Source organism: Myxocyprinus asiaticus, chromosome 40, assembly GCF_019703515.2.
Source record: "Myxocyprinus asiaticus isolate MX2 ecotype Aquarium Trade chromosome 40, UBuf_Myxa_2, whole genome shotgun sequence".
Taxonomy (NCBI): domain Eukaryota; kingdom Metazoa; phylum Chordata; class Actinopteri; order Cypriniformes; family Catostomidae; genus Myxocyprinus; species Myxocyprinus asiaticus.
In genome coordinates, this window is record NC_059383.1 from 6,891,203 (window position 1) to 6,912,161 (window position 20,959).

Here is a 20,959-nt window from a genome sequence, read left to right on the forward strand (position 1 = left end):
AAAGTTCCCATCCTGTGAACCCATTACACCCATTTATTGTAAACTGCATGGAAAAGAGCTACCATTACCATTCTTCAAAATGTCTCTTTTTGTGTTCCACAGAAAAGAGAGTCATATGGGCTTGGAATGGCATGTGAAAATGACAATGACAATTGTAATTTTTGGGTGAAATATCCCTTTAAAATGTAGCAAGGATTCATTTATGTAGACCTGAAAATGTTAGACACTATAACAGAGGCTACGGCATTGGTGGTCTTAAATTGTTTATTGTTTTTGAGATTAAAACATATAAACAATACTTATAACCCATGGCTATGATCAATTAATTTACCGTAAAGACCCTTTCTGTAGTTATACATTAAGGTATTTCACAAGCACAGGATAGGTGGTGCCTATGTGCTTCTGGTTGTAGTGGTGACAGACTATCTCCACCTCATAGACGTTAAAGGAGACTTTCACGCGCTCGTTTGGGGACGTGAGGAAACACAGAGTGTACAGGGCAAACTCAAACTCAGGGCTCACACCAATGAAGATGCTTCCTTTGGGTTTGATACCATTCTTCCAGCTGAACTGGAGGGCCAACATGTGCTTATTCTCATCCGGCTGGGAATCATATTGAAAAGAGAAAAATATTAAGCTATATGCTTTTTGGATGGATGGATGGATGGATGTGCGTCCCTCTAAAAATCAGTAGACTCAGTACCATCTGGCAACAGATTTCAGTATATCTACTAATAAATCAGTAATCCCAACAGCAAGTTATTACTAACTAAACTATACAAAATAAATAAGCAATAAACAAACTAACTCTAACTGATACATATACTTTTCCATGATATCTTAAACATACCTGAGGTGAGTTGGCATTCACACTATATCCTTTGTAGTCAATGTGTCCAAGTTTCTCTTGTAAGTACAATTGAATCCAGTTATGAAAACCAATGACAGTATGACCTCCTCTGGTCTCTCCTACAAACACATGCTCAAAACCAGATGAGTCCGGTCTTGTGCGGAGAGAGAGATACAAACAAAACATACCTTTTAAAAATTACTTTGCATTACCTAAAATAAAGAATTTTTAAACATCAGCATGTAGAAATCAATTGACATTGGCACTTTTCAGGGTACAAAATAGGATGGATAAACTCAGATAAAATCTCTCAGTAAGGACTAGCTAGTTTGGGACCAAATGTTGGTTTATAGTTATTGATAAACTTCACATAAATTAAAGAAAAAAAAATGGTTTGATAATTTTTCTTCAAATAACTTTGGTAACAGGGTTGGATGGTTAAGGTTGAATGCATTCAACACCCATTATTGTGTAAAAATCGAGAAAATGGAATGAGATGATTAATTTGTCTTCCTGACATGCTGTACAACGAGTCCAAATGATGTTACTTCATTGGTGTCACAGTTATAAGGAATGTTAAACATAGGGCAAAATCATGTGGTAACTGGGTTGTGCGCAAAATGTGGAACACAAAAAATATACACATTATAAATGGTTTTTACATGTTACATTTTTCCTACATTTAATGAAATATCAATCAACAGATTATAGAAAAATAATGACGTTGTTTGATTTTGTTTGTTGAATACAGTTGGGAAGGTAGGGAGAATACCCTCTGAGGTGGGGCAGGCCACGGGATTTGTGCTTCTAATGCTTCCAAAAAAAAAGTAATGGGATACTAATTTAGGCCACGACACACTCACGGGTGAAGTTCTTCATTGTTCTTCGCTCAAAGCCAAAAAGAAGTTTAAAACAGCTGAGCAACAACATACTGTTTGCAAACATTCAGAGGAGCATTTAAATATGAGGACGTTCAAGACTACATGTAAAACATCAACTAATGTGACAATAAAATGTGTTATCATCGACTTTATGCCTCATTCTATGAGTAGAATTTACACAAGATCAGTAAAAGAAGCTGTTTTAACTACTCGATGATGATTTAAAGTCATATACAGCATATGTATTAGATAATGTGTAATTTGTAATGTTTACCTTTTGCATTCATTGCGCTAACACACGGCCATAAAATGTGCAGATTGCACTCTGTCAAAGTAATTTATGATGACACTGATACTACTGCAAAGATGGGTGTATAAAAGAGTGTTAATGGGTAGAATACAGACAAAAGAATGAGAGGCATATCTCACTTTGGGCAGATGTGTGAATTGCTTTCGCTGCAGACGCACATGAGTGAAGCAGCATATCAAACAATAAAATGAATAGGCACTTAAGAGTATTTGAGTAGATTTGAATCCTTTCATAGATTTATTAAACAAAAAATTTGCATGACATGTTCTAGGAAAATGTCTCTGCGTAAACGATCGTACAGATGTTGGCAAATTTGCACCAGTTCGCTAATAACTCTACACACCAGTGTGTTCATGTTGACTGATATTAACCAGAGATTATTAAACAGAGATGGGTCACTTCTATTAAAATTAATGGGAGAAATTGGAATGCTTAACCAAGGAGCTCTGAGCACCCAACGGTCAATGGATGTAGAAAGAAAGTCCCGCCTTACAGTTAAAAGAGCCAATCGCCTTTTAGATACAGACATTACCTGTCAATCAGCTTTAGAACATGCATGTGCATTAGCTATACAAGCCGGGAAAATTTCGTTATTTAGCGTAATATGAGGTAAAGAATCACAATTTATGATTCCAGTATTGTCAGATTTTATTGCTGATTTGAAATATGTTCTTTGATCATAAACTTGACCAATCTTTTTAAGAATTTTGGTCTTTCTCCATTCAAGTAGATAGGAGTTGCACTGGCATGACTAGAAATAGCCTCCTGAGAGCGTTCCAAAGATGGCCGACAGTGGACTGACTTGCTAGAAAGACTTTGTCTTAACTGACTGAACGCGAATTAGCTGTCGGCCTCAAAGTAGGTGTAGCTTCAGGTCACACCTACAGATGATGTGGACCAATGGCAGTAAGAAGGTGTTTAGCAGCCATTACGTGAAAGTTTCCTGAAAGTTTGCACTGTTGAGCAGTTACAAATCATCAAAAACAAATTAAAAAACACTTTTGTTTTGGCCAGATTTTGTTCTCAATGACCCCCATTCGTTCTTCGATTTCGTTTGAAGTGTGCCAGGGCCTTAAAGTGCCTAAGCTGAAAAAGTCGAGACTGTTTTAGATGAACTCCTCTGTATTTTGAATACCGGATTCAAACTTTACAATATCAGTCTTCTACAAGCTATTCTGAAGCCTCTATACTTACTTACTGGATCCTCTCCTAGCGTACAGCTCAAACCAGATGCTGTACAGCTGCTGCTTGAAGTCTGTGGTTTCCTCTGGAGACAGATGCTTCCCCACTAGATATTTGTGGGCAATCTGATATAAGGCAAATTTAAGTTTTGAAATGTTTGAAGAAAATACTTATTAATATACAATTAAGAAATATGTAATATACAAATATAAATGAATATCATTAATTTCAAGTGTTGTTGAACTTGCTTAGTTTAGTGCAAAAAACAAACCATAAACAAGCTTCTCTCATAGCGCTCATGAACATGCAACACGCAATTTAAGATTTCAGCGTTCAGTGGAAAGATATGAGTAAATTTTGATAATTTTTGGTTGAACTATTTCTTCGACAGTCAAATGGTCATGTTTATACAGCTGTTAAAAAATCACACAATAGCACTGTACATCAGTGTGAGGATATTTTAAGGGTTCAAGATAATAGTCACAGATTTTGAAACATGTATTTCTGTGCATTGTACTTGACATGAACTAAGACAAATTGGAAAAACTGAATCACCCTTAAAAAGCACAGACCATAACAATGGTTACCTTCATTGTGGGAGTCTTTATAATTGAATCCAGGAACTTGTGATTCTCCAGCTCTTCCTCTGGTGTGACTATCTCTGGTTCACCAGTATCACTTTCATAGTTGTCCAGCAATGAGATGAAGGCTTCGATGACACAATAACATTATCTTATGATCAAAAAATGTAAATTTTCAGCATAATCTCTTGTTTACTACACATACTTGTTTAGAATCCATACTATTTCCTTTCTGGTCATGGCATACTAGATCTAAATATGATATTGTATTATGCATAAACTGAAATGGTTTCATCAAATTATACATGGTTGTCCTTTATTTAACTAGTAAAGGAAAAATAGACTTTTGTTACTTCTTGTTAAATATGACAATCATTTCCTACCCAAAAAAGTCTCCTTTTTGAAGATGTTTTCATCAACAAATGTGAACAAAGGCAACCCCGCTCCATCATTGCCATCTGTGAAACCTGTCAGATTACCTGCTTTGCCCTGTGACATAAAGAAAACCTTTTAAATGCATTTCCCTCTGCCTCTCATGCAGAACTGGCATAATCTAACTACAGTTTTTAATGACTGACATTAATATTAAATATGTAACGGCTAAGACTGTCCTATATGTAGAACCTGTTCATGGGCTATTTTACATTGATGCATATACCAATTATAAGAGAAGCATGAGAGGGGATTTTTGTTTACTTTAAATATCTCTGACAAAAATGTGTTGTTCTACATTTGCTTGTACTGGTTGTATTGACTGTACTGAGCAGAACTGAGTATAAGATGTGTAAGACTTGTTGATAAAAGGGTATGGGTACTAGAAGTTAAGAGTTTGTTTTTTGGTAAATTAATCACATTTACATTAAAAGTTTGATATCAGAATTTGATCACATTCTGAACATGTACTATGTGTCATGGAAACACATTAACCCAACTGTCATAACCCAATTAAAGGAATATTCCGGGTTCAATACAAGTTAAGCTCAATCAACAGCATTTGTGGCATAATGTTGATTACCACAAAAATGTATATTGACTTGCACCTTATTTAAAAAAAAAAAAAAAAAAAGCAAACATCTGGGTTAAAGTGAGGCACTTACAATGGAAGTGAATGGGGCCAATTTTTGAACGTTCAAATAATAATAAACGAGTTTTAAAAGAAGAAGAATTAATGTAAGTGCTTTTATAAAATTATAAGTTTCACATTTCCACCTTTAAACCCTCCAAAAATTGGCCCCATTCACTTTCATTGTAAGTGCCTCACTGGAACCTCGATTTTTGCATTCTTTAAAGAAGGGACGAGTTAAATGTTTGTAAATGCCACAAATGCTGTCGAATGAACTTAACTTGTATTGAACCCAGAGTAGTCCTTTAAGACAATATTCTGGTTTCTGCAAATCTAAATTAGACGGTTGGCATATGCCCATATTAATCGTAATTCTGTGTCGTGTAAACACCTTATTTAGAATATAGACACTTATGTCACTGTTCCCTTTGTTAATGATTTACAAAGTGGTTTAGTTATAACTAATAAGTCATTTACAAATGCATTATCAATCATGTATATGCAGTTAAAGCACCAAGCATAAAAAAGGGCAACTTTCATCTAATACCTGCCGAATAGTGAGCATTTTAACTGACATGTTATAAATGCTTAATAAATGCACTTATTCATACTTATATTAATCAAAAACATAAAATGCACTAATGCATGATTTATGTCACAATGCAGCAAAAATAGACTACTATAGTGAGATTAAAAGGAGGGATTATGTCATTTTATGTTTATATTCATTCCAATCTCTTGACACACTTGTGTTGTCACTTTCCTTGTCACGCTGATGTCAAAAGAATGGGTTTAACTAGTCCTGGTTACATTAAGTCCCCTGCAAAAAAACTTTTCATGCTCATTCACAGCATATTTCATATAATAAACCCTGATGACATTAAAACATTCTGAATTTTTATGTACAGGCTTATAATGTTGGCAACTCCTAAATACATGCTTCACAGGAGTCCACTTTACATTTTGGTACATTTTCATAGGTTACTAATGTTTATTAAGTATTATTAAAGATGTATAACAAGTATTATTAAGCATTTATAAAATATGTTATATAAATATGAAATGGCTCACTATGTGGCAGGTATTGCATGAAAGTCACCCTTTTCATTATACATGTTATTATAACTGCATATCAATGATTTATTATGTATTATAACATATATTGTATTATAATTATAATGTAAATAGCTGCACTAGCTCTGGCTACTCTTTGAACTTAATATACAGTAAGTTCAATTCTCAATGCAGCTAATTTGTTGAGAATCAATAAATCACATATGTTTATTCTTTAGTAAACAATCCCAGCAAGCATTCCAGTTTATGTGTTGATGCCATGTGCAAAAGTGCTGTTGTGAATGGTTTTCTTAAAAGAGCATTTGAACAATGCCCATCTCAGTTTGTATGTGTTGTCTCTCTGACCTTCTGACCTCAGGTCAACAAACATAAAATAGCAAATGCATGTCACTTTATTTGTGTGACATGACAGAACGTGAAGGATGAAACAGAAAGCAGATCGAGTCTGTCTGTTTATATGCTTTGCTAAAACATATTCTAGGTTACTTGTAACGTTCACACTGGAAAGATTTGAGAATTACCTGTAGAGATATGCGATAATCTATGCCAGGTCTCAGACGATTGATGTCATTGTCCCAGAGCTCCCGAATTATGGCTGAAAGTTCTCGATCACCTTCAATCATCTTTTTTCTTTTTGTATTTCCAAGGGGTCACTAAAGGTGTTAAATATACTTAATCAATTAACACAATTGTTTTACTCAAAATATAGCTTAGTGACTTAATATTTCATTAAATTAAAGGTGATTTGACATAACTTTGTGACCAATTAAATGACCAAATGTTTTAGGTAGGAAATTGGAGAGATGGGGGCAAATGCAGTTAATATAGAAGGATATTATATTTACTGTAAAACATTTTGGTATGTTTACAGCATTTCCTAACTGTATGTCATTAAAAGACATACTATTAATATACTTATAAATTAAAACTTTTATCAAAGTTTACCATAAATGTATACGTGGCTTTGTTTAACATAAAATTTCAGTATAAATCATTAGATAATTCATACATTTTACTTATACTTACATATACTGTACTGTATATGCATACTTGTATTCTCTTATAAAATATAATACCATCTTGTACTGTATATACCTGGTAATGTAACTTAAAGTTTAACTAACAGGTTTTTCTTTGACCATTTTTTACAGTTCCAGTACATTGGAATGAAAAATACATTCTGGTAACACTTTACAATAAGGTTGTATACATTAACATTTGTTAACTACATTAGTAAACAATGAATGATACTCTTACGGCATGTATTAAACTTGGTTAATTGTTAATTTCAACATTTAATACATTTTAAAATTAAAAGTAGTGTATGTTAACATTACTTAATGCATTCTGAACTAACATGAACTAACAATGAATAATTGTACTTTTATCAACATGAACTAATTAACAAATGTACAGAATTATTGTTCATTGTTAGTTCATGTTAGTTCAGAATGCATTAAGCAATGTTAACAAATGGAACCTTATTGTAATGTGTCACCTACATCTCTAGCGATGTTCAGAACTAACACCTGAATTTCAAGAAAACAGTTGAATTCATCATAAATCACAGATGTCACACATAGAGTGCCATATAAAAAAAGAGCAGTTACATCTGTAAACCCACTGACCTGGTTTCTCTTAGCGCGCTGGGTTAGTGGTAAGTTTGGGTTGTCTTTTAAGAAACAGCACAGACAGGTTCGCCACAACAACTCACCGCAATGGTGTTGCTGCACATGGACTGGTGGGGTAAGATGTGGCGACGGTCCCACACCACGAGAGAGGGCCTATTCTAAAGGGTTAGCCAGTGTCAGCAACTCTAGCCAAAGGGATTACAGCAGGTTGTGGTGCTTTTCAATGTGCCTCTGCAGCGAGGGCTAGCTCTTTGTTTGTGTTTTCGTGAGGTATTGTCTCGTTACCTGACACTGTGTACCACACAGTGGCAGCCCGACTCAACCCCCAGAACACTGACACCTGACAGACATTTACTTAATTCATCTACAGTGTCACTGTCTAATATTTACCAGTTGGATCGTCCATTGGACAATCAAATTCTTGTAGGGTTAATAGTCACCCTTTTGGGGTGACTATTAATTCGGGGAATTGACCCGATTGAAATATAGATATAATACTATTTTGTCGCGGAAAGTGGAGTTTTGGTTATTCAGGGCAAGACAGTCATACTTTGAGTCGGGTGACAATGCAGGGAAGCTTTTGGCTTGATATATAAAGCAGAGAGAGTCTTTTTCTACCATTCCCTCAGTGAAATCTGCTGGTGGTGAAATTTTTACCTCAGCCATTGATATTAATAATGCCTTTAAAGAATTCTATCTTGATCTTTATAGTTCCACGTCTTTGTCTACTGATCAAGATATTAGAAACTTTGTGGAACCATTAGATCTCCCTAAACTGACGACTGAGCAAAAAAACTCTCCTGATTCTGAGATAACCTTGGAGGAGCTTGACGAGGTAATTAAGTCCCTACCTACTAGCAAGGCTCTGGGGCCAGATGGTTTTGCCGCAGAATTTTTTAGATCCTATGCTACAGAACTGGCTCCACTTTTGTTAGAAGTTTATACGGAATCATTAAAGAATGGAAAACTTCCTCCAACCATGACACAAGCCCGGATCAGTCTGATTCTTAAAAAGGACAAAGATCCAAGCGAGTGTAAAAGTTACCGTCCAATTTCCCTGATCCAACTAGATGTAAAAATATTGTCAAAAATTTTGGCTAATCGATTAAGTAAAGTTATGACATCTCTTATACATATAGATCAGGTGGGGTTTATTCGGGGCCGCAGCTCTTCTGATAACATCAGGTGTCTCATCAATATCATGTGGTCAGTAGCGAATGATCAATCTCCAATCGCTGCCATCTCACTTGATGCCGAAAAGGCATTTGATATGGTAGAATGGGATTATCTTTTTAAGATTTTGGAAATGTACGGGTTCGGGAGTACATTCATTGGCTGGATTAAGTTACTTTATAGACACCCTGTAGCAGCGGTACAAACAAATTGATTAATCTCAGATTATTTTACTTTGAATAGGGGCACTCAGCAGGGTTGCCCTCTTTCCCCATTATTGTTCTGTCTTGCCCTGGAACCATTAGCAGCTGCGATAAGAAAGGAGGATGGTTTTCCAGGGGTGGTGGCGGGAGGTGTGCTGCATAAGCTTCTGCTTTACGCAGATGATATTTTATTATTTGTCTCTGACCCCACCTAGATCTATGCCTTGCCTCCACAGAATTATTAATTCCTTTTCCAAGTTCTCAGGATACAAAGTAAATTGGGCTAAATCCGAAGCTTTGGCTTTGACAGCGTACTGCCCAGTAACGGCTTTTCAACCGGGCGCCTTCCAGTGGCCCAAACAGGGCATTAAGTATTTGGGGATTTTATTCCCAGCAAATTTGTCTAATTTAGTTAGTGTTAATTTTGACCCTTTAATAAAAAAGGTTTTCGAGCGAAGTCAGCAGGTGGGCTTCATTACATTTATCTATGATTGGGGAGGTTAATGTTATTAAAATGAATTGTATTCCAAAATTTAACTACCTGCTACAGTCTCTCCCTGTAGATGTCCCCCTCTCTTATTTCAAGGAATTTGATAGCATAGTGAAGTCCTTCATTTGGAATGGTAAACGTCCAAGATTGCATTTTAATAAGTTATATAGGCCGATAGACAAAGGTGGGCTAGGTCTACCCAAGATTTTGTTTTATTACTATGCGTTCAGTCTCAGACATTTGGCTCATTGGTCGCTTCCACCTCAGAGAGCCCCTCCCTGGTTTGTTATTGAACAGGCAGTTCTTGCCCCTATTTCGCCATTACAAAGCATCTCTATCAAACTAATCGGAAAAGTTAAGTTACACCCCGTTATTTCGCATTTACACTCGGTATGGACTAAAGTGTCCAGATTGTTTAAATTGGACACTTATTTAAATGCTGCCTCGAGCATATGGCAGAACCCAAGACTGTGTATTGGCAAGTCCCATTTCTGCTGGCCGGAGTGGATTGTGAGGGGGGTTGCTACACACGGTGACCTATATGAAAGTGGTGTGTTGAGATCGTTTGAAAACTTGGTCCAACATTTTGGGATCCCCAGACCTCAGTTTTATAGGTATTTACAACTGCGCCACCTGCTTTGCACTATTTTTGTGAGTAGCACACATCCCCCTAAAGAGGCAGATGCTTTAGGAGAGGTGATTGCGGCTTTTGGAAAAGGTCATGAGGCATCAGTGTACTACTCCCTGTTAATTCAGAGTATGGGGGACAGAGCCTTAACTTCTCTCAAGAGAGTATGGGAGAAAGATTTCAACTTGGCATTGGAGGAAGGAGTGTGGACTAAGATTCTTAAAAACGTTAAGTCTGCATCTAGTGAGGCAAGGGTGCGTCTTATACAATTAAAAATTTTGCATAGATTTTATTGGACCCCCTCTAGACTGTATAGGCTTGGTCTTAAAGACACACCCACCTGCTGGAGATGCCAATCGGAGGATGGAGACATGGCCCATGTTTTTTGGTGGTGTGTCGAGATCCAGAAATTCTGGTCGAAGGTTCAGAATTTTGTGTGCGACGTGGTGGGCACTCAGGTTTCATTTTGCCCGAGACTTTGTGTTCAGGGCGATGGGGCGGTCATCGATGTGGGGGATGGCCATATAGGGAACTGGGTTCTGACATGTGTGATGATTGCCAGGCATGTTATTTTGAGGGGTTGGAGGTCAGCTGGTACGCCCCCATATCCGGAGTGGTGCACGGTGGTGGGGAGGGTGGCAGCTGATGAGGAGGTGTCATCTGGAAGACAGGGTGGCTTGGATAAGTTTGTTCGGAAATGGGGCAGGTATTTGGAGTTTTTGGAGGGCTCTCGGGTGGGGTGTGGAGAGAGTAGTGTATTATAGTTTGTATGATTATTATGTGTGTGTATGTATGTATGTATGTATATTGACCACAGGGTTGTTTTTTTTGGGGGGGGGGGGGATCGGGGAGGGGGGTTGTGGGGTTTAAATGTTGATTTTATATATATATATATATATATATATATATATATATATATATATATATATATATATTACATTTCATTGTAAAAACAATTTAAATAATAAAAAAAATAGACTACACATTATAGCATTCAGCAATTCATCAGGGATACAGTAACAACGTCTCTGCCATATATGACGACTACCAATGATAGCGGACACACACAAACACACTTACACACAAAACTGAACTGGTGAGACTATAACACAGAGCCTTTTTTTCTACATTTATAAAAAGAAAAAAAAAAAGTTATAATGCTAAGCACACTCTGAGACGATAACACACTCACAATGCAGAACACACACACACACACACACACACACACACTCAGGGCATCAATAAGTGGAGCACTACAGCCATCTTTTGGTCATTGTTGGCATTACAAGTCATCTGTTGTTTTCCAGTTGATGACAGCATTCTGACACATTCTCTCACACACACAAACACACACACACTCTCTCTCTCTCTCTCTCTCTCTCTCTCTCTCTCACACACACACACACACACACACACAAACACATACACAAACTCACACACACACATTTGCAAAATAACTTTTTACTATAGAAAGTTTGAAATTCCAAAATGTTTACTCTGATTCTTCTGTTTTATACTCTAATTAAATTTTCAGAATTTTGCAGTTCATTTCTGTTTCTTGATGTTCATTTTCTTGACATTATGATGCATTTACTTTGAGTTATTAAATGTTTATATTTGAAATAAATTATTGGTATAAAAATGCTTAAAAAAAAAAGAAAAGAAAAAAAAGAAAATGACAATGTGTGGCAAGCACGAGTCTGATACAACAGGTGTTCTGTTCAATAATTCACAGAGTTGGGGAACGTACTTTTAAAAGTGTACTAAAGTTATTGATTTTTCTAACTGCAGAGCAATCTGGCAATCATTTTCACATGCACAGACATACAGCACATGTGCAGAGAGTGGATGGGCGCACGAGCGAGAGATAGGATTTGGTGGTGCTAGGGGTGCAGAAAATCTTTTTAGGCAGGTCAGGTCACTCCACAGCCATTTTTGGAACGCTCCCAGGCAGCTATTTCCAGTCATTAAAGTGCAGCTCCTATCTACTTGAACGGGGAACACCGAAATCTCAGAAACGGTTGGTCAGGATTACGATCAAAGAACATATTTCAAATCAGCACTAAAATCTGACAACACTGGTATCATAAATTGTGACACTTTACATCATATTACGCAAAAAAATGCAATTTTCCAGCTTGTCGAGCTAATGCGCATGCGCATTCGCGAGTTGACTGACAGGTGATGTCTGAATCTAAAAGGTGATTGTCTCTTTTACCTGTAAGGTGGGACTTCCTTTCTACATCTGTTGATTGCTGGGCGTTCCAGTTTCCCCCATTCATTTTAATAGAAGTAACCTGTCTTTGCTAAATAGTCTCTGGTTGAACCATGAGTAGACGTCTCTTTTCAACTGTAAGTGATATATTTAAGGGATAATCCATGGCTTGGTGTGCGTTAAATGATTTTAATGCACGATGTGTTGGCAAAGAACCACCCAACGGAAGAGGAATATATTATACCATGGTCAGTTCCAGCATAGATTATTTACAGCTGTTATTGATATTTACAGTGCAAAATTTGACTGGAAGAATAACAATAACGGTTAACTTTTTCTACAGGTTGTTAGATAAATATTTATACCATGGTCTGTTCAAATACTCGATTCTGATTGGATGGAATGCATGCCGTAAAACCGTTTAATGCACAGGTATTTTCATTCAGTTTTAATCACTGTTCTGTATTAATGCGCCTTCTCTGCTGTGCTCCGTAATGAGTCATTGCGAGTGTTTTATACCTCTGTTCAAACTACCTCAGGATGCGAATATAGTCTCAGAGCTGGGATTAACTGTTACATCACAAAACAACACCATCAAGTCATGCAGTGCAATCTTAAATTCAACTGTGAAGCACTACAGGAAACATGGAAAAGACAACAGTGTTCATCAGCCCCATATTACTCACCCAAACCTTGAAAAATGCATGGTTTGAAAATCAACTTTTTTTTCCACGGAGGTGGAGAGAAGGTAACAGGAGCCCATCAAATGTGTCTTTCGCTGTCCCGCAAGACGAGGCAAGACAATTTAAATAGTAATATGATAAACATGATCTAAAATTGCTGCCCTGCTCAACATGTGCCGCTAAAGTTAACAGCTAGAATACACCCTATGATCACACATCACTGACTGAAGCTTTGAATGGAGAGACTGTTTCATAACATGCAGCGTTTTTCTGTTTTGTAATTGTGCAAAGCCACATTGTGATTTTATTCTAAATCAATCGTGCAGCCTTAATGGATACCATATGGATGTGGTCTGCAGGATTAGAGCATTTTGGATGATGTTCCCCTCATTATGAACAGGAAGTGCTACTTTTACAACTGTCACTACAGCAACGCCGTTTTTTTCCTCATTAATTTGAAAATGATAAAGAGTAGGAATTAAATATTACATGTTCTGAGTGCCAACCCTTCTACATTACGTGGCTATTATTATTGCTTTTTTGTTTTGCCCAATTCCCAATGTGCTCTAAATCCTCATGGTGGCATAGTGACTCGCTTCAATCCGGGTGGTGGAGGACGAATCTCAGTTGCCTTCACATCTGAGACAGTCAATCCGTGCATTTTATCACGTGGCTTGTTGAGCACGTTACCACGGAGACATGTGTGAAGGCTTCACACTATTCTCCGCGGCATCCACGCACAACTCACCACGCGCCCCACCAAGAGCGAGAACCACATAATAGCGGCCACAAGGAGGTTACCCCATGTGACTCTACCCACCCTAGCAACCGGGCCAATTTGGTTGCTTAGGAGACCTGGCTGGAGTCACTCAGCACGCCCTGGATTTGAACTCGCAATTCCAGGGGTGGTAGTCAGCATCTTTATTCGCTGAGCTACTCAGGCCCCCACTATTATTATTATTATTATTTTTTATTATTATTAAATTCAGTTTTTAAAGAGTGTTTGGTCTTATTATTGCACTGGTGATATTATTGCACTAGAAGAATAAGTTTTATTTATATAACGCCTTTCTCAAAGCTCAAGGTTACTTTACACTAAGTACATTTCAGAAATACATTTCATAACATGATAAACGATACAAGATACATATCAATAAAAAAATTAAAAAAAGGTTACTGAAAGTGTACTGCAAATAGATATGTTTTCAGCTGGGTCTTGAAAGTGGATAGCGAAAATTTTTTATGAAGAGTAAGGGGTAATGTGTTCCATAGCTTAGGAGCAACAACACAGAATGACCTTCCACCAACAGTGGGCAATCGAGATCTAGGAACAGAAAAAAGGCCTAGTTCAGAAGATCTAAGAGACCGAGTAGGCAAATAAAGGTGAAGTAGATCAGACAAATAAACTGGAGCAAGTCCGCTTAAAGCCTTAAATGTTAGGAGGAGTATCTTAAATTGAATACGGGATGCAACAGGTAGCCAGTGGAGATCATGCAGAAGATGGGTGATGTGGGCAGAGCGCCTTGTGAAGGTGAAGACTCTTGCAGCTGCATTTTGGACATACTGTAGTCTAGCAATGTTTATTTTTTTTTATTTTATTTTTTTAAGTCGATAAATAGGGCATTAAAATAATCAAGGCGTGATGTGATCAGAGCATGTACCATGATTTCAGCATCAACCAGAGTGAGTGAAGTTCGGAGTCGTGCAATATTCCGTAACTGGAAGAAAGAGTTTTTAACAACAAGGAAATATGAGAATCAAAAGAGAGAGAGGAGTCAAATAAAACAAGATTATGGACAGAAGGGGAGGGCTTAACATGAACCCCATCAATATCATAGCACAGATCCATTCTTTTTACTTTAGTAGTGGAGCCAATTAATAATATTTCAGTTTTGTTGTTACTGAGTTTAAAATTCAGGGACATCCAGTGTTTGATGTCTCTAATACATGCAGTGAGTGAGTCAAGAAGAGATGACGAGTCAGAGCTGGTGGTAAGGTAAATTTGGATGTCATCAACATAGCAATGAAACTGAAGGCCATGTTTACGTATGATGTCACCAATTAGAAGCATGTAAATAATGAACAGTAATGGTCCAAGCACTGAACCCTGGGGGACACCTAGTGTTAGAGGAGCAGTGGTAGATTTGTAATTTTGTACAGTGACGAAATAATTTCTGTCATTAAGGTAAGAAGAAGTAAGCCAGGATAGAGCTGAACCAGTATTGCAGATTTCAGAGAGGCAAGAAATGAGAATATAATGGCAAACAGTGTCAAAAGCAGAATTTAGATCAAGGAGGATTAGGATGTTTGTAGACCCAGAATCCATAGACAGGAGGATGTCATTAACCACATGTAGAAGAGCAGTCTCAGTGCTGTGTGATGGATGGAAACCAGACTGGAAAGTTTCAAAAAGGCCATTAGAATTTAAGTAAGACTGCAATTGTGAGGCCACTACTATTTTTGCTAGGGACTGTAAATTTGAAATTGGCCTGTAATTATTCAAATTTAAATGATCAAGACCAGATTTCTTTAGAATGGGGGTTACGGCAGCAGTTTTTAGTTCTGCTGGAACTGTGGCAGAGGCTAGGCAACAATTAATCAAATGTGTGATGGTAGGTGAAATATCAGAGACACACATTTTAAGTAGAGAGGTGGGAGCAGCGTCAAGTTGACAGGATATAGAATTAGACTTCATAATTAGATCACTTATAGTAGAAGTAGTAGTAGGAGTAAAGGCAGACAGAGAAAAATTTGGGTGGACTGACAAAGACTCAGTGTGAGAAGCACATGTATGTGAGGTATCATTGACAATAGACTCAGAAATAGACTTTAATATGTCTGTGAAGAATTGAAGAAAGCCATTCACAAGCTCATCAGAGCCAGAAACATCATGTTAATGAGTTTATTTACCATTGCAAAAAGTGCTTTAGGTCTGCATCTAGAGTTTTTAATGGTTGAGGAGAGATAGGAGCAGCGTACAGCAGTGAGGGCAGTTTGGTAGTTAAGCATGTGCTCTGTATAAGCCAATGAATGTACAGTGAGTCCAGTTTTTCTGTACAATCTTTCAAGGCGACGGCCTTCAGCTTTCATAGCCCGGAGATCGGGAGTAAACCAGGGTGAAGCGTGAGTGGAGGGAACCATCCTCGTCTTAACAGGGGCATGCTTCTGAAGTGCTTTAGAAATAGCATCATTATAGATAGAACAGATCTATATATATATATATATATATCAGATCTTTCAACCTTTTTTGAAAAAGCAATGTTAGATCAACAAATATATTTTACCATGAAAATGTGTTTGAAAAACTTTTTTTTGTTGTATACTCTGTATTCTGTATAAGTATTTTTTGTATTTCTTACTTGATGGTTACACCACTTAAGATTTAAGAGTCATTATTGAAAATACATTTTAGTGTTAAAATTGCCTCCAATCAAATGTAGGCACTATTAAGGCTCCTTACTCGTATTTTCTAACATAATTTATGCTGCACTGAGGTTCTTAAATCATTTTTTTTTGTTTTTAAATCAAACACCAGATAAAATATTTTAAGCCAACATTAAGATTTGCTAACAATGTTCATCAAAGCCTTTTTTTTTTCTTTTTTTGATTAACAGTTTTTATTGATTCATACAACTAACAAAGAAAAGCAAAACATATATTCACAGAATCAACATTTAACCCTCAATATTACCACTCCACAGAGATGTGTGTATATATATATATATATATAATTTTGTGTGTTTATGTGTATGTGTGTGTGTATGTGTATACTCATGTGTGACCACAGGGATATTTGTTGAGGTTCAGGATGGGGTTGGGGATTAGGAATGCTCCTTTGCATAATGGAAATAATGACAGATAAACCCTTCAAAATATAATTAATATGTAAAAGAGTTGTACATTTTCAAAAGACTGCCTCTGATAAAAGGTACTCAGTAGAGTCACGTGATGCCATGCGAAGGGCAGACGTGTGAGAGACAGCTCTGAACACTTTGCTAATTTTTTTAATTATTTTAATGATATAATCCGGTGAAATTCGATACACCCAGTTACACATTTACTGTTTGAGGTAAACATGGCAAAGAAGTCAAAATCCTCGGGCTCTGGAGACATTAAAAGACACTTACGGGTTCAAGATGAAAGCCCAGACAGGCCTGTGGACCGGGGACTCGATTTGGATGGCGCGGCGGGAGAAGAAGTCCAGCGTCAACTGTCCAACATGTCGGTGATGTTGACGAAGGTACTTGCGGACTTGGAGGATCTCGCTGTAATACGTCGTTTGATTACGGCGATGGAAAAAAATTCTCTGAGCTAGTCAAAAGAGTGATAGATGCTGAAAAATGAATAGATTATTTGGAGGCATCAGAGAGGGAATTAGCCACTAATCCGCCCGCGACCAAAGTTGATTTGTAACATGTTCTTGAAAAGCTTGAAGATCTTGAGAATAGAAGCCGCAGGAATAACATTGGAATTGTTGGAATTCCTGAGCATGAGGAGGGCAAAGATATGGTGAAATTCCTAGATGAGCTTTTCCCAAGTCTGCTCAACATAACAGGCCACAAGCTGGAAATCGAGCGAGCTCACAGCATCCAAGCTCACAGATCTGCTGAGGGAGGAAGGCCCTGATCGATTCTGGCCAAATTTTTAAAATCATCCGATAAAGATCTCGTGTTGTGCCAGGCGAGGAGCAAAGGAAAGCTTTCTTGGAAGAATTACAATATTTTCTTGTTCCCGGACTTTGTGAACTCGACAGGAGAGAAACGCGATCGATTTAAGGAATGCAAGTAACTCTTACATCAGCGGAAGATCACTTTTGCTCTGATGTTTCCAGCCAGACTGAGAATAAACACCAAGGACGGCAGCAAAGTATTTACATGTCCTAATCAGGCAATGTCTTTTATTGAAACAATGGGTGAGTAACCATTGGGTGTTTTTCTTGCGAGTGGATTGGCTCAATGTACATGCTCTGGCTTTCGGAGGAAGCTGGGTGCCAATTTAGTTTCTTTTTGCCTTGGCTCCGCTGAGTTGTTGGAGTTTGTTTTGTTTTGTGGATTACCACTTTTCCTTAAAGAAACTTTTGCATTGATGGAAGATCACTTTTACAATGAAGTTCCTGGGCAGATTGAGAATAGACACTACGGATGACCACAAAATATCTACATGCCCACACAAAGGATGGCTTTTATAAAGTTGGCTGACTGTGTAAATCATGGGATATACTTTTATGCGGCCTCCGAGTGAATTGACTCTTGACCATCCAAGGAACCGGGATGTGTGTTTCGTTTCCTTTTGTGCTGGTCCTGCCTAGCGGTTGAAGCTTGTTTTGTTAAATAACACTACTTCAGGACAGTTATGGATGAATCAGTCAGTTCCTTGTGCTTTTGCCTCCTGTTGGCTGGAGTATGATTTGTGGAGTATTTTTGTGGGTCATTGGATTGATTATGTCATCTGCTGCACTCATCAGCTGGCTCACTGAAGATTTGTTTGTCTGACCGAGGAAATTGAACGGCTTTATATCGGCTGGAATTTGTTTTGTGAAGGAACACACCTTTGAGACAGTTCTGTGAATGAATCTACACGTTCTTTGTATTTATTCTGCCTATTGGCTGGGGTTTGTTTTACAAAATATTTGATGTTATATAAATTTGCCTTACAAATTTGTGAGGCAAAATCGAGCAATCCAGTGGCAAAGTTGTCATGGGGGCTCGTGGGTGTTCATGGACCTTTTGAGTTTAGAGGGATTGTCGCCGGTTGGCGCTCTCGTGCATGGGGTTAATGCACACGTTTTTCTTTTTTCTGTTTGTTTTGTTCGGGGTTTGATTGTTTCACTAATGGGGAATGTGGTCTGTATAATCTTGTTTTTGATACACAGTTTATTTTTTTTATTATATCAATATGTCAGTTGTTAATATGAGTGTACTATCTCTTTATACATGGAATGTGAATGGGTTGGGGCACCCCATAAAAAGAAGGAAGGTTATAACTTTTCTTAATCGTTAGAAATATGATATAGTGTTTCTTCAAGAAACACAACTTTCTCCGCAGGAAGAGGAAAAATTTGGGAAGATATGGGGTGGACATATTTTCTTTAGTGCTGGCTCAAGTAAGAGCAGAGGGGTCATTATATTGATTAATAAACAATCAATCTACAATTCAAATGTCTCAAACAGTTTAATGATAAATCAGGAAGAGTCATAATTGTTTTAGCTGAAATTCAGGGGCAAAGGTTGATTTTGGCTAATATTTACGCACCTAATGCTGATAATCAGGGCTTTTTCATAGATCCTGAAGGGATGTTGCAAACCGCTGGCACCCCTCATGATATAATATTGGGAGGAGACTTTAATCTTTTGATGGACTCAGTCCTTGATAATAGTGAAGCAAAAGTGTGTAAGCCCCCTAGAGCAACATTGATGCTTCACAGGATGTGTAAAATGCTTGGTCTTACGGATATTTGGAGACTTTTGAACCCATCTGGTAGAGATAAAAAATTTTCATCAGTCCATAAGATTTATTCTAGAATAGATTTTTTCTTTTTTTATATATATATATCCAAGTCCCTCATTTCATCTGTTGTGGATTGCTCAGTTGGAAACATTTTAGTCTCGGATCACGCCCTGAAGAGAAAAAGAAATCATATAGTTGGCGCCTTAATGTGTCCCTTTTGCAAAATCCTGATTTCCAACAAATGTTAAAGACTGAAATCAATGTTTATATGGAGACCAACTGGTCCTCAGTATCCACTGTGGGCATGGCTTGGGAGGCAGTTAAGCGGTTCTTAGGGGCTGGATCATACAGTATGCCTCATTCACCAAAAAATCCAAAGCACGAGAACTTGTGGACTTGGAAGGAAATATAAAAAATGCAGAGGCAGAGCTGAAGCGCCATTTGTCATCTGATGGCCTCAGAGAATTGACCCGATTGAAATACAGATATAATACTATTTTGTCACGGAAAGTGGAGTTTTGGCTATTCAGGTCAAGACAGTCATACTTTGAGTTGGGGGACAAAGCAGGAAAACTTTTGGCTAGATATATCATGCAGAGAGAGTCTTTTTCTACCATTCCCTCAATGAAATCTGCTGGTGGTGAAATATTTACCTCGGCCATTGATGTTAATAATGCTTTTAAAGAATTCTACTTTGATCTCTATAGTTCCACGTCTTCGTTTACTGATGAAGATATTAGAAACTTTATGGAACCATTAGATCTCCCTAAACTGACATCTGAGCAAAAAAATTCTCTTGATTCTGAGATAACCTTGGAGGAGCTTGGCGAAGTTATTAAGGCCTTACCTACAGGCAAGGCTCCGGGGCCTGACGGCTTTGCCGCTGAGTTTTTCAAATCTTATGCTACAGAACTGGCTCCACTTTTGCTAGAAGTTTATACTGAATCATTAAAGAATGGAAAGCTCCCGCCAACCATGACACAAGCCCGGATCAGTCTGATTCTTAAAAAAGAAAAAGATCCAAGCGAGTGTAAACGTTACCGTCCAATTTCCCATCCAGTTAGATGTAAAAATTTTGTCAAAAATTCTGGCTAATCGATTAAGTAAAGTCATGACATCTCTTATACATATAGATCAGGTGGGGTTTAATCGAGGCCATAGCTCTTCTGATAACATTAGGTGTCTCATCAATATCATGTGGTCAGTAACGAATGAACAATCTCCGGTCGCTGCCATCTCACTTGATGCTGAAAAGGCGTTTGATATGGTAGAATGGGATTATCTTTTTAAGATTTTGGAAATGTATGGGTTCGGGAGTACTTTTATTGGTTGGATTAAGCTACTTTATAGACACCCTGTAGTGGCTGTACAAACAAATGGACAAATTTCAGATTATTTTACTCTGGATAGGGGCACCCGGCAGGGTTGCTTTCCCCATTATTGTTCTGTCTTGCCCTGGAACCATTAGCAGCCGCGATAAGAAAGAAGGATGATTTTCCAGGGGTGATTGCGGGAGGTATGGTGCATTTGCTTTTGCTTTACGCAGAT

The 20,959-nt window shown here is 37.7% G+C and overlaps 1 protein-coding gene across 1 annotated transcript; it reads right to left on the reverse strand.

Moving 5' to 3' along the window:
• Positions 1-254: 254 nt before the first annotated feature.
• LOC127430687 (uridylate-specific endoribonuclease B-like) lies at positions 255-7,694 on the reverse strand. Its single transcript, XM_051680652.1, has 7 exons — positions 7,570-7,694; positions 6,463-6,594; positions 4,188-4,293; positions 3,811-3,932; positions 3,236-3,348; positions 851-1,004; positions 255-603 (listed from the first exon to the last, which is right to left on the reverse strand). The coding sequence occupies exons 2-7, from the start codon at positions 6,562-6,564 to the stop codon at positions 352-354; spliced, it is 849 nt and encodes a 282-aa protein (XP_051536612.1). The 5' UTR covers positions 6,565-6,594; positions 7,570-7,694; the 3' UTR covers positions 255-351.
• Positions 7,695-20,959: the final 13,265 nt, after the last annotated feature.

What these genes read in the sequence shown, in the direction of transcription:
- LOC127430687 (XM_051680652.1), bottom strand. Translation starts at nt 6,564, where the DNA reads ATGATTGAAGGTGATCGAGAACTTTCAGCCATAATTCGGGAGCTCTGG. An exon ending in TAAAGACTCCCACAATGAAG is followed by an intron (nt 3,349 to 3,810) that starts GTAACCATTGTT and finishes GCCTTATATCAG; the next exon opens with ATTGCCCACAAATATCTAGT. An exon ending in TGAATGCCAACTCACCTCAG is followed by an intron (nt 604 to 850) that starts GTATGTTTAAGA and finishes TATGATTCCCAG; the next exon opens with CCGGATGAGAATAAGCACAT.